Here is a 14,110-nt window from a genome sequence, read left to right on the forward strand (position 1 = left end):
GTTTAAAATCTAATTTGTCTGATACAAGGATTGCCACCCCAGCTTTCTTTTGGTGTCCATTAGCATGGTAGATGGTTTTCCACCCCCTCACTTTCAATCTGGGGGTGTCTTTGGGTCTAAAATGAGTCTCTTGCAGACAGCATATCGGTGGGTCTTGTTTTTTAATCCAATCTGATAGCCTGTGCCTTTTGATTGGGGCATTTAGCCCATTTACATTCAGGGTAACTATTGAAAGGTATGAATTTAGTGCCATTGTATTGCCTGTAAGGTGACTCTGACTGTATATTGTCTGTGATCCTTTCTGATCTATGCTGCTTTTAGGCTTTCTCTTTGCTTAGAGGACCCCTTTCAGTATTTCTTGGTGGGCTGGTTTCGTGTTTGCACATTCCTTTAGTTTTTGTTTGTCCTGGAAGCTTTTGATCTCGCCTTCTATTTTCAATGACAGCCTAGCTGGATATAGTATTCTTGGCTGCATATTTTTCTCGTTTAGTGCTCTGAAGATATCTTGCCAGTCCTTTCTGGCCTGCCAGGTCTCTATGGATAAGTCTGTTGCCAATCTAATATTTCTACCATTGTAGGTTACATATCTCTTCTCCCGAGCTGATTTCCGGATTTTCCCTTTGTCTCTGAGACTCGTAAGTTTTACTATTAGATGTCGGGGTGTTGACCTATTTTTATTGATTTTGAGAGGGGTTCTCTGTGCCTCCTGGATTTTGATGCCTGTTTCCTTCTTCACATTAGGGAAGTTCTCTGCTATTATTTGCTCCAATATGCCTTCTGCCCCTCTCTCTTTCTTCTTCTTCTGGGATCCCAATTATTCTAATGTTATTTCGTCTTATTGTATCCCTTCTCTCTCGAATTCTGCCCTCGTGATCCTGTAGTTGTTTATCTCTCTTTTTCTCGGCCTCTTTATTTTCCATCATTTGGTCTTCTATATCGCTGATTCTCTCTTCTGCCTCATTTATCCTAGCAGTTAGTGCCCCCATTTTTGATTGCACCTCATCAATAGCCTTTTTGATTTGACTTGGTTAGATTTAAGTTCTTTTATTTCTCCAGAAAGGGTTTCTCTAATAACTTCCACACTTTTTTCAAGCCCAGCTAGTATCTTTAAAATCATGATTCTGAACTTTAGGTCTGACATCGTACTAATGTCCATATTGAGTAGGTCCCTGACAGACGGTACTACCTCTTGTTCTTTTTGCTGAGGTGATTTTTTTCGTCTTGTCATTTTGTTCAGAGGAGAATAGATGAATGAGAGAACAAAATGCTAACAGGTTAACAACGTCCCCAGCAAATATACTGTATACAAATCAGAAAAGACCTGAAACCAGGGGAAAGGAAAGGGAAAGAAAGAAAAAAGAAAGAGGAAAAAAAAAGACAAAAAGGAAAACAGAACAATATAAAAAAAGCAGAATATGATCAAATATGATCAGGCTAGTGCATAGATCAGTGCCACACAGTAGATTTTGGGCGTATTTTGGTCTGTTAGAAAAAAGTGCCTCCTAAAATTTTAAAGGAAGAAAGACATATATGTACAAAATAAGGGTTGATACAATGAAGGGATGGAAGATGACTGTAAAGATGAAAATTATAAAAGATTTTATAAAAGGAATTAAATTGTTTGAAGAAAGAAAGAAGAAGATTTAAAAAAAAAGAAAAAAGGGAGAGAATGTGATCAGGCAGGAGACTAGAACAAAGCCATACACTAGTGATTTAGGGTATATTTTGATCTGTTAGAAGAAACTGTATCTCAAAATTTTAAAGAGAGAACAACATATATATATGCCAAAAATAAGGGTAACTACTATGAAGGGATAAAATATGACTCTAAAAATGAAAAATAAAAAATGTTTTTTTTAAAAAAGGGATTGGTAAGATGTTGGTTGAAAAAGGGAAAAAGAAAAATTTAAAAAAAAGTTAAAAAAATTAACTTTGATGAACTAATGAATCATGGTAAAAAAAAGCCATGAATTCTATGTGCAGTATTCCCCTAGCGCGGGAGTTCTCCCGTTCTCCTTGATCAGTAAACTTGGTCTTGGCTTGCTGGCTGTTCGTGCTGATCTTCTGGGGGAGGGGCCTGTTGCCGTGGTTCCCAAATGTCTTTGCCGGAGGATGAATTGCCCCGCCCTTGTCGGTCTGGGCTAAGCAAGCTGCTCGGGTTTGCTCTCAGGAGCTTTTGTCCCCTGCAAGCTCTTGGTATAGCTTTGGAGGACCAGAGTGAAAATGGTGGCCTCCCAATCTCCACCCGGAGGAGCTGAGAACTCGGGGCCCCGCTCCTCAGTGCGCCCCCAGAGAAGAGCAGTCACTCCCGTCTCCCTGGTCTCCGGCCGCACTCCGCGCTCACCCGGCCTGTGTCCGAGGGTTTCTATGTCTGGCACCCGACTTGGTGTGGAGTCTCCAAACCCAGCAGATCCCTGCGGTGTGCTCCCGCGCCACTCCTCCCCGGGAAGGAAGGGGAGTCTCCCCAGCTCTGCCACTTGTTGGGTCCCTGCTGGAGGAGCCGTGCCCCGACTGGGCCGCGGATCACAGTTTATGGCAACCCCGAGCTGAGAGCCCACGCCTCGGCTCTGTCTCTGCAGCCGGCTTCCCCGCTCTGATACCTGGGAGCTCTGGCGCACTCAGGCACCCCCGGTCTCTCTGTGACCCCAAGGGTCCTGAGACCACACTGTCCCGGGAGGATTCCACCCCCTGCTTAGCCACTGCAGTGACGTCCCTCAGCGGAGCCGACTTCTAAAAGTTCCAATTTTGTGCTCCGCGGCTCTAGCACTTGCCGGTAGTGGCCGACGGAGGCCCCCTCCCCCGCCTTCTATCCTCCCGAATATTGCCTCGGATTCACTTCTCCGCACGTCCTACCTTCCAGAAAGTGGTCGCTTCTCTGTTCAGAGAGTTGTTGCTACTCTCCTCTTCGATCTCCTGTTGAGTTCGTAGGTGTTCAGAATGGTTTGATCCCTATTCAGCTGAATTCCTGAGACCAGACGAAATCTAGGTCTCCTACTCCTCCGCCATCTTGCTCCGCCTCCCCTAGTCTTTTTATTTTTCATCATTTCTTTAGAGGTGGGCAAACTGAGAAAACTGCCCAAATGAATTTCTCGAAATGTACTTTATAACACCTGAGTGTCTGATTAGTTTTATCGCCCATTATGCCTTTCTTCTTTAGGGAAGTCATGTACTGGTTTCTGAGTTAAAATCCTCAGACTTAAGGTTATTATTTTTTAGTCCCAGTGCTTCTGCTAACTAGACATTCTTTTTTTTTTTTAAGTAAACATTCTTCATATAGGACTTCTAGAAGTTTTTGTCATCAGTTATGAAGTAGGGGTAGGGCAGTATTCTTAGAGGGACAGATAGGCTAGGTAATATTTGCTTTCTTTTTGTTGACTAAAAGAGTGTTGACTTTGTCTAGGAAAGTTGTGTCCCTTTTCTCAAATAATGCCTGTGAGGAAAGTTGTTCCAAAGGCTGTACATAGTGTAAATTCGTGTGGTGAGTATTTTCCTCAATGAACTAGTCATTACTTAACTGACTTTATTACTGAGGGACAATTAAGAGAAAAGAAGATATAAGTTAATAAAAATATGAAATTGATTTTAAAAAATTTACTTTTGAGGCACTAGCAGGCTCTTTAGGATTTCTTTTGTGAGTAGATAGAAATTTACTGTATGTAAATACATGTCACTACTCAGCTTTTGAGATCATAGTCATCTCTCATTATATAGAAAATTGTGGCCAGCTTTGAAATTTGTTAAATTAGGAATTGGTAAAGTAGGACAGATTGATACAGGTTTATAGAAAGATTCAAAATTATGGAAATCCTAAGGCAACAAACCTCATTTTGTTGTATTTTTAGTTGCAGGAGGTCAGCCACTTGCCTTTTCCCTGGTGTTGAGTGACCTCTCCTAGGCCAGGCAGCCAGGAGCCCCATAACTGAGAAAGCCAATAATACAGAGAAGTCATGGGTGACTTGGCTTCCAACCCCATGACCTCTGCAGGATTTGCAAAATGGCCCAGAGACCATGTCTGGTTTCACAGTGCACCAGACCCATCTTTGACTGAGAGTCAGTGTGGGGAGAGGAGGGAAAAGGCAGTACGTTTATCTGAAGAGAATGACGTGGATCTGTTTTTTTTAAGTGAAAAAATTAGGGACCACCCCAAATCCTAAAAATGATTAGTAGTGGTCTAGAATGCCCTGCAACCTGTAAGAAAGAATCAGGGACATTGACCAACAAATTTCCATGATGGGTACGAATTGGCGTGATGTTTGCCAGCAGGCCGGCTGCTCAAATCTTATGTGGGAGGCCTCTTGTCTCAGCTCTGCCTTTTGCTTGGCCATCACTAAGCAGGAGTGGTTAGACACATGGTATTGGTCTACAGATCATTAGTTTTATAGTCAACAGCAATTCGTCCTTCTTTATGTTGAGAACATAATGTTCATTAAAAAAAAAGAAATGAAACTTGAGAGCAATATCTTATTTATAAAGGGTTATACCCAGAAAATTCCCTGGTCTGGCTTTTGGGATATAAGTGGCTGCATGTGACATTTTTTCCCCCCTTTTTTGCCTAAAGAATGAAGTGATTAAGAGCATGGAGCCAGACTGTGTGTTTATATCCTGGCTCAGCCACTTCCCTACTGTAAGACCCTGGATCTCTCTCTGCCTCATGTCCCTCACCTGTAAGATGGAGATGATGATAGTTCTGGCTTCACAGGAAGGGTGTGAGGGTCCCAGGGGTTTGTATATAGGAAGAGCTTAGAACAACACTTACGACGTGATATGCCCCATACAAGTGTTTGTGGCTTCTGTTACTTCTCTTAGTTCGAGAAACTTTCTTGAGTCCATTTAGTATATTTATTTATTTGAGATTTATATTTAGACTGTAATCATAGCTTTATAGTTTTGTTTTCTCTTTCTTTACCTGTGGATCTTACTTTGATACAAATTATGTCATCTACAGTACTTGATATTCAGTGCCTCAAAATAGAGTTTTGTATTTGTGCTCTCAGCAGATGATCAGAGTTATTCCTTTGTTGTAGAATTATTGTGCCCTTTCAAATAAATGTTTTGGTTGATGTTAAGGTGGGGATAAGAAAAGACAGATTTTTTCCCCAGCATTCATTGGAATCTTAAGAAATGAAGAATATTTCTCTATCCTTAGAAACCAGAGTATTGAGAGTTGAATTGATGAATTTTTCTTTATACTGTTTAAATGTAAATATTAGGTTTGGGGCAAGACAGACAGATTCTGCTCATTACAAATATCGACATGGAGCCATGCACAGTAGACCCCCAGCTAAGGATTATTCTTCAGTGGCTTGTTGCTTCTGAGGCCGAAGTGGCAGAACTTTATCTTCATGACTCTGCAAAGAAGGAATTCATACAAGTAAGTACCTGCCTTACAGGGTGGTTGTAAGGACATACTTAACCACATACGATGTTCTGTGTCACATAGTTGATCTAGTAAGATGCCCCTTGATAGCAAAGTGGGTAAGTGCTTATGTGGTAGAGTCTCATAGTGGGTCCACATGTCAGCTCTGCCACTCTAGTCTAACCGTGGGTAGGCTCACTAGTCAGTTTCCTTATCGGCACCATGAAAATGAGTAGAGAGGTTACCTTACAGAGGTTTGTGAGGATTAAACATAATACCATAAGAAATATGCTTGATCTAGTGCCTGGCACATCCTAAGTACTCAGAGTTAGATGCCGTTAATAAACATGTTCATATGAAAAGATTGAGTTATTCTTTGTTTTAAATTGATTCTTAATTATGCCTGGTAATTAGTATGTCTCCTACTACTCTGTTAATCCAGTCTTATTAGTGGGAGAAACTAGCATACTCAAAAGCCAGTGAAGGCTTAAACATCTTATAAGGGATCATGGACTACTTTGAGTATTTTGTAGGGTTCTAATAATAGAACATTCAGATTCAATGCACTAATAGGATGTTTTTATTGAGAACTTAACTGTGTGCCAAGCACCTTGTTAGTCAAGATTTTTATTTTATAGTCTTAAGGTTTTTGTCCCAGAATCTTCGTTATCAGAATTTTGATTTAATATTATTATAGGGTGTAAAATTGTTCAATGAATAACCAGTGTAAATTGATCTATAACAAAAAAGGAACAGTCCAGTTACTCTTGATTCCTGGTTCAGAATTTACAAAGATATTGTTGAAAGAAGTATGTGAAAAAGATATTCAGTAAAAATAACTTTTTTTTGTATTTTGTTGTTTTTCTTGGACTTTTTGGATTTTTCTAGTTTAGGTTTCGGATTTGGGGCAGAAGGAGAAAATAAGACAAGGTGATCCTCAAGAAATGACTTGTCAAGGAGAAGGAGTGGGTAGGAAAGGTGTTAGAACTCACTGGAGGGAGGCAGACATTTTCAAGTCATTTAGTCTTGAATAAACTGTGAGGGCTAAGGAAGAGCTTAGGCAGAGCTGAGCATGAGCATAATGGTGCTTGGTGCTCATCCCCAAGTAACGTAGGAAAACATTCTGGAAATTCCTCAAAAAGTTAAACCTAGCATTATCATATAACCTAGCAATTCCACTCCTAGGTATATACCTAAGAGGAATGAAAATATATGTCCACGGCAGCATTATTCATAATAGGCCAGAAGTGGAAACATCCTAGAATGGATAAATAAAATGTGGTTTATCTTTGCAGTGGAGTACTCTCTGTCAATAAAAAGGAAGGAAGTATGTACATGCTACACCATGGAGGAAACTTGAAGTCACGTTGGGTGAAAGAAACGTCACCAGAGACCATATGTTTTATGATTACATTTATAGGAAATGACCAAAATGGGCAAATCTGGAGACTGAAGTAGATTAGTGATTGCCTAGAGTTGAGGGGTTTGGGAGAAATGGGAAGTGTTTACTAATGGGCAGAACTTTTCTTTTGGTGTGGTAAACATGCTCTAACACTGATTGTGGTGATGGTTGCATTCAACTTGGTGACTGTACTAAAAACCATTGACTTAAGTACACTTTAAATGGATGAATTGTATGGTCTGTGAATTCTCTCTCTTTAAGGCTATATTTAACAAGGCTGAGTATATTTATATTATAAAATTAAAGTAGTTTTTATAGAACTAAATAGAAAAAAAATGAGTGAAGACATGTTCTGATTCTGGTGACAGTGGAGTTTATTTAAACCTGTATTTATTTACTTTTTTAATTGAGTTATTGAAATATCACATTATATTAGTTTCAGGTATACAACATGATTCGATATTTGTATATATTGTGAAATAATCACAATATTTACTTTTTTGGTGTTTTTTTTTTGTTGTTGAAACATTAACATTTCTTTTTTTTTGTTTTTGGTTTTTTGTTTATTTGACAGAGAGAGACACAGTGAGAGAGGGAACACAAGCAGGGGGAGTGGGAGAGGGAGAAGCAGGCTTCCTGCGGAGCAGGGAGCCTGATGTGGGGCTCGATCCCAGGACCCTGGGATCATGACCTGAGCCGAAGGCAGACGCTTAACGACTGAGCCACCCAGGCGCCCCAAAACGTTAACATTTCTTAACTTAGAAAGCCGTGTTTCCAGTTGAGGCCAGAGTGTGTATTCCAGAAAAAAGCCACACTGCATATTGTAGAAGGAAAAATCCACATCCTTCTGTCAAGATTGACATTGTCTTTATTATTTTATGTTCCTAATTGAAGGTGTGACAGATGTATTTAGGTCAAGAATTTCATATAGAAATGGAGATTATACTCCCATACAGACTCTCAGATGGGTGAGGTTTGTGCAGTTCTGTCTCCAAGAATCCCAAAGTGTCATTCTCTGGAGGAGATGTATTTGTCAGGGGCAGGAAGGAAAAATGTTTAATTTGCGTAGAGGGGTAGTAATTTAGGGGAGAGGACCTCGTTATACAACTGGGAAATAATACTTTACTGCAGACAGCAAGAATCTTAAGAGTTCTCTGATACTAAAAATAAGACTGGAAACTTTGTTGTTAGGAAATTGTTTCTGGTTAACCTGGGATATGCCTTGCCTTCTCACTAGCTCTCCCGACGGTTACAAGGAAGGGGACGGAAGGTGGGGGACGTCCTGCGGGCTGTGCTGCGGTACTACGAAGTGCGGGAGAAGCCGGCCGCCCCGGAGAGCTGCAAGTCCCTGTTCGACTGGCTCTTGGAAAACGCGTAGTACAAACATGCAGCCAGTACGTTTTACCGTCTGGGGAGAGGAAGAAACAGATAAAGAGGCAGAGGGTAAACTTTGAATATTAACACTGATAAATGAACTGGGAGGGAAGTAAATCGAGCTTTTCCAGCGCAGTCATCCCACGTTGTATATATTTGATACTTTTGTAATCTCTGTCAAATATTATCTTCATCATTCTTCTATACACGTGTGTAGTGTGTTAAGACCCTAAGAACGTTGATTTGAAGGAAGGTCTGACCATGAGGTTTTCAGGGACATTGACTGACAGATTCTTTTTGCATCCAAATAGTGCTGCTACGGACCACACTGAGGTGGCTGAGGATAGGTTCCAGGGATACAGCCTTACAGTTCTGCTCCTTTGCAAACAAACGCTATTCTGTTGAGAACTAACCTGACAAAAGAGCTTTGAGGTTAATGGGCTCCCCACCCCACCCCCCATAGAATTTCTGTCTTATTTTTCAAAGTCAATTTTATTTTCATAGCTCAAGCTATCGGTAGCTTCTTGAATCTCCCAAACTATTTAATTTCTTAGAAACATATTCGTATTTTAGGTTTCTGTAAATACCATAAATGATAATTTCCTCAGCCTTTCATGAAATGACATTATTTGCTAATGTTGCCAATCCATCTGGCATGAAAATGAGTGTGTGTGTGTGTTTGTGTGTGTGTGTGTGTGTGTGTGTAAGTAAGGGAGTACTTTAACCTTGCCTAGTGGGTTTGTGCTCTTTTTTATTTTACTGTTTTCTTGGTTAGAAACCCACTGTTGACATTTAAAAGGTGCTTTAAAATAAAATGTCTATAAAGATTGTGCAGTAAGAATTTTTATTTCTCTTTTTGACTATTTTGGGTCCCCAACTTATCCTATAAATGAAAATAAAGGTACAAAACATGTTAAAATTTTAGAAATTAATGCTAATATGGAAATGCATTTAGAGAAGCCCAGTAATGATTTTCATCGTTGGATTTTTGAAAAAAAAAAAAAAAACAAACACACACATACACAAAACTCTCTGCTTAGCAAGGATAAGCTTTTTCTAGAAAAAGAGGGGATTCCCAGCCCCTCCTCCCTTCCCCCCGATAAAATGGTATCTGCTCTATTTTGTAAAGTTGTCTGACATGAGTTTTCTGGCTCTATGTTTTCTACTACTTTACTTTGTCTTTAGAAACTGCAAGTTGACTTGAATTAGAGGACCAAGATTGTGTCTTGGTTTTGTCCGTGAGGGTATGCACATGTGAATTTTTCGTTCTTCCATTAGCGTAAATCTAGAGTAAATCACTTTTTGTTGGGGACTTTGGTTTTGCTCCATTACATTTTCTTTTTTCCTGAGCACTGACTGTTCTGGAAGCTGCACAAAGTGTAGAAGACATAGCACCCACCAAGGGGCAAGGAATATAAGGCACTTAATATTAATTTGAATTAATCATTATGGTAGAGAAATGTATTTTATGAGAGAGTAAAATTTGCTTTATAAGAAAAATGCCAAAAGCTACTTAAATATTTTGAGGTTACAGTGTAAACTTTGGTTTTTCTCAATTTAAAATAAAGAAATAGAGCAAGCCTTAAAAATAAATTTTTCCTAAAGTTTCTTCAAGTATTTTTTAAGGTGGAGAAATGCAGGAAATCTATATAGCCAGAATGGTTTCCATCTTTAGCTTCTCAGAACTTGAGATGCAGCAGCACTGGACTGGGTTTATACACGCTAGGAACTGGGTTGTTGATTAGAACATGGATTAACTGATTGTTAAGTTTAGATTGGATTTTCACAAGTATATAACTATCAAGTTGTGTTTAGTCACTTCGATATATGTACGGGTTTGATTAACAGCAAATTGAGTTCTGAATTTCTTTTAAACTAAAATGAAAATATATTCATTTTGTAACACTTTCTGTGCTTGAAAATGTTTATGTTTCTATCTCTTATGGTAATCATTTTGAAGGAAGATTTTCCTCCTATCCGTGTTTTCTCTGCATTTACCTGGAGCTGTGCTGGACTCAGAGTTCCTTTATGTAGCCACTACGTAATGACAGACCAGTCTTTGGGCTTTGGCATGTGTGGTAAGAATCCTAATGGAACTCCACTCCTGTATCCATTTAGGGGCATAGAGAAAAATATTAAGTATTGGCAGATGTGAAAAGAAGCGTGAGTAAAGCTCCTTATATGGAGAGAAGTATCTTTTAATCAAGTACAACCTAAACTTACTTTCTTTAAAGGCACTTTGTGATTATTCCAAAGACATCTTATGTCTGTTTGGTTGCTCGGTCTCCGGAACAGCCGTGTTTGTTGAGAGGACCGCCCCCCACCCCTGTCTCCTTTTATTATAAGTCTCCTTGACATGTTTATATTATAACATTGTAATCTTGCCATTCTGTGCATTTCAGCCCTTACGAAATTACCATGTCTTACTCAGAACTGTTAAAGTTGTGATGTGCATTGAGTTGAATTCTCTGTTTATCAATTTCAGAACCCTTGAAGGATCTTGGGAAAGAAAGTGAATGAGGTGTCTGAGAAGGGTTTTATTTTAGAACATTATTTTCGACTGAAATGTAGCGATTCTTTCATATTCTTCTTTTCCCAAGCCAAGTTTAACTTACATTTATATTTTGGAGATTATTAATGTTGATTTTGAAAGTATTTCCTGATTTATACAAAATGAATGATTCATTTATAAATCACAGAAGAAAATTAAAATATCTTTTGGGCTGGTTGATAGAATTTAATGGAGTAATATAAAACCTTTTCACTCAGTGAATACGTGTGATAACATCTTTATACTTTGAAAAATGTTCCACTTACCCTTTCAGATATTTGATGTGAATTAATTCAATTCATAATACTTCCATTTTGCTTAAATAAGGGTTTTATGTTGCTGGTAGGAGAATTTAATTACTTATTAAATGTACCAAGTATAAAGTGAAAGATCACTGATCCACATGGCTTTGACATCAGTGCACATTTCCTAAATGCAAAACTTAACCCTGACTCATCATCGGAGTCCAGACTCAAGATGTCTTCTTAGTTAATTATTTAGCTAATAGTATTCTTTCACAGTTAACTATCAATTTCCCATCAGTATGTTGCTTTAAATTTTATATTTCTCAAAGGAAACTTTCCACAGTTTAAAAAATATATATTAATGCAACCACACTCAGGGTATAGGGAAAATAGTTTTCCATTTAAAACCCTGCCCACCTGTCACCAGCACAAGACAATTAGAGCTTCAGTGGGAATTCTATGATTATACTAAAGTGAAATGCATTTATTTTTTCATTTTTAGTAGAAGACCCCACATGCATTTACTCACTGTATTCCTGCTCTGAAGATGCAGTGTTGGTCACTCTTGTCACTTTATTTATTTATTATTATTATTATTATTATTTTTTAACCATCCATGTACATTCCTTTCACATGGGTAGAATTGTGGTTCTGGAAGTCCATTGTTTTGTTTTTGTTGTAATGTTTGAATACTATTTAATATCAGGTTTTAATATTGTTGGATTTGCTAACTTTGGTTAATTGTGCAGTGTTTAAAGTAATTCACATTCTTGTTTAATATATATATAGCAGAAGCAGCTTTGAGTAATTGTAGCTGTTTATTTGTGCAGAATTACAACATTAAGATCTTGTATAACAGTAACTTTTTTGGCTTTTCTGTCCTTTGATATGTTCATTTAGCAAAATATGAACATCACGTTGCACTATACTTTTGTTTTTGCAGTGGCTCAAAATAAACATTTCAGAAATTACCTTTGTAATCATTTGCAATTAATTGTTCTTTTATCCTTTATGAATTGTTTGTTATCTTTCCTCTCCCAACTAAGAATTCTCCAATAAACGTAAGAGATGCCTGGCCTCAGTTTCCTTCTATAATATCTTGTTAACTACTCTGTCCTGAACTAAACAAAGGCATATAAGCGGAACTGCCATGATAGAAGACACATCAGATGATCTTCATGCTTCTAAAATGGTTTCCGAGAACTAGGGAAGCTAGGTATTTTTTTTTTTTTAAGATTTTTTTTATTTATTTGACAGAGAAAGACACAGCAAGAGAGGGAACATAGGCAGGGGTTGTGGCAGAGGGAGAAGCAGGCTTCCCGCTGAGCAGGGAGCCCGATGTGGGGCTTGATCCCAGGACCCTGGGATCATGACCTGAGCTGAAGGCAGATGCTTAATGACTGAGCCACCCAGGCGCCCCGGGAAGCTAGGTATTTTTAACCAGACACTGGATTCTAGCCATATATTCAGGTGTCTCTGAATGCTAACATAAGTGACTTGAAAGGCTGTTTGCCCAATCTGGTTTGCACTTGAGTGCCAAGTAGAATATTATGGTTGCGTGTTGGGAAATTCTTCTGGCCTGGGTGTAGCACTCCTTCCATAGGATATTGAGAGCATCCACACCTTTGTCATGCCATGAGCATCAGGCACTTAAAAGTTTGATTGTTTGTTGCTAATGGAATATGACTTGTCTCTAAGTATGTAAAGCCCAGAAATTAGGGAATGATTTTCTAGCTTTGTGTGAATGTTGTAAAATACTAAGAAATAATGATAGTAAACAGTGGCTTGGGTGTGAGTGGATCCCAGTCACCAACAAAACAATTCAAAAATGCTGAGAAAAAGTAATCAAGATTCCTTAGCCTGGAATTCCACAAAGGAAAAAGTGCTCAAAAGGAACAGGAAGTTGTGACAAATGGCATTTGAACAATTTTGCACATTGGGATCACTTGCCATCTGTGTCTCAGCTGCGATAGTGAGGAGGATGAGGGGAGGGACAGGGCTTGAAGAGTTAGCTCAGGGGCGCCTGGGTGGCTCAGTCGTTAAGCGTCTGCCTTCGACTCAGGTCACAATTCGAGGGTCCTGGGATTGAGCCCCGCATTGGGCTCCCTCTTCGGCAGGAAGCCTGTTCTCTCTCTCTGTCAAATAAATAAAATCTTTATTTTTAAATATTTTATTTATTTATGTGACAGAGAGAGACACAGCGAGAGAGGGAACACAAGCAGGGGGAGTGGGAGAGGGAGAAGCAGGCTTCCCGCTGAGCAGGGAGCCCGATGTGGGGCTCAATCCCAGGACCCTGGGATCATGACCTGAGCCGAAGGCAGACGCTTAATGACTGAGCCATCCAGGCGCCCCTAAATAAGTAAAATCTTAAAAAAAAGATTTTTCAAAGTGTGAAAGAAGTTACATATCCAAGGAGGAATATACATTTGGTGCTATTGTGCAAAGGGGGTAAGAATAAAAACATCTAAGCTTGTTGCAGCATTGCGTTTTTTTTTTAAATTAATTTTATTTTTGATGTAGTGTTCCATGATTCCTTGTTTGTGTATAACACCCAGTGCTCCATTCAATATGTGCCCTCCTTAATACCCATCACCAGGCTAACCCATTCCCCTACCCCCCTCCCCTCTAGAACCCTCAGTTTGTTTCTCAGAGTCCACAGTCTCTCATGGTTCATCTCCCCCTCCGATTTCCCACCTTCACTTTTCCCTTCCTACTATCTTTTTTTTTTTTTTTAACATATAATGTATTATTAGTTTCAGAGGTACAGGACTGTGATTCAACAGTCTTAACACAATTCACAGCACTCACCATAGCACATACCCTCCCCAATGTCTATCACCCAGCCACCCCATCCCTCCCACCCCCACCACTCCAGCAACCCTCAGTTTGTTTCCTGAGATTAAGAATTCCTCATATCAGTGAGGTCATATGATACATGTCTTTCTCTGATTGACTTATTTCACTTAGCATAATAGCCTCTAGTTCCATCCACGTCGTTGCAAATGGCAAGATTTCGTTGTTTTTTTTGATGGCTGCATAATATTCCTTTGTGTGTGTGTGTGTGTGTGTGTGTGTGTGTGTGTGTGTGTGTGTGTGTGTATGCCACATCTTCTTTATCCATTCATCTGTTGATGACATCCTGGCTCTTTCCTTAGTTTGGCTATTGTGGACATTGCTGCTAT

The 14,110-nt window shown here is 39.2% G+C and overlaps 1 protein-coding gene across 5 annotated transcripts in view; it reads left to right on the forward strand.

Annotated features, from left to right (window-relative positions):
- AKAP11 (A-kinase anchoring protein 11) overlaps positions 1 to 11,908 on the forward strand; it is a 61,356-nt gene extending 49,448 nt beyond the window's left edge. For 4 of the 5 annotated variants that reach the window (XM_025874828.2, XM_025874827.2, XM_025874829.2 and 1 more), the window contains 2 exons: positions 5,211 to 5,371; positions 7,996 to 11,908. In XM_025874828.2, coding sequence (XP_025730613.1) covers positions 5,211 to 5,371; positions 7,996 to 8,136 — 302 coding nt within the window. In that variant the 3' untranslated portion in view covers positions 8,137 to 11,908. The remainder of the gene's footprint in view (positions 1 to 5,210; positions 5,372 to 7,995) is intronic. The other variant, XR_012378789.1, reaches the window with a different exon arrangement.
- The last annotated feature ends 2,202 nt before the right edge of the window (positions 11,909 to 14,110 follow it).

The sequence above is a fragment of the Callorhinus ursinus genome, unplaced genomic scaffold, assembly GCF_003265705.2.
Source record: "Callorhinus ursinus isolate GAN/ISIS: 27379988/994484 unplaced genomic scaffold, GSC_fseal_2.0 scaffold7, whole genome shotgun sequence".
Taxonomy (NCBI): Eukaryota; Metazoa; Chordata; class Mammalia; order Carnivora; family Otariidae; genus Callorhinus; species Callorhinus ursinus.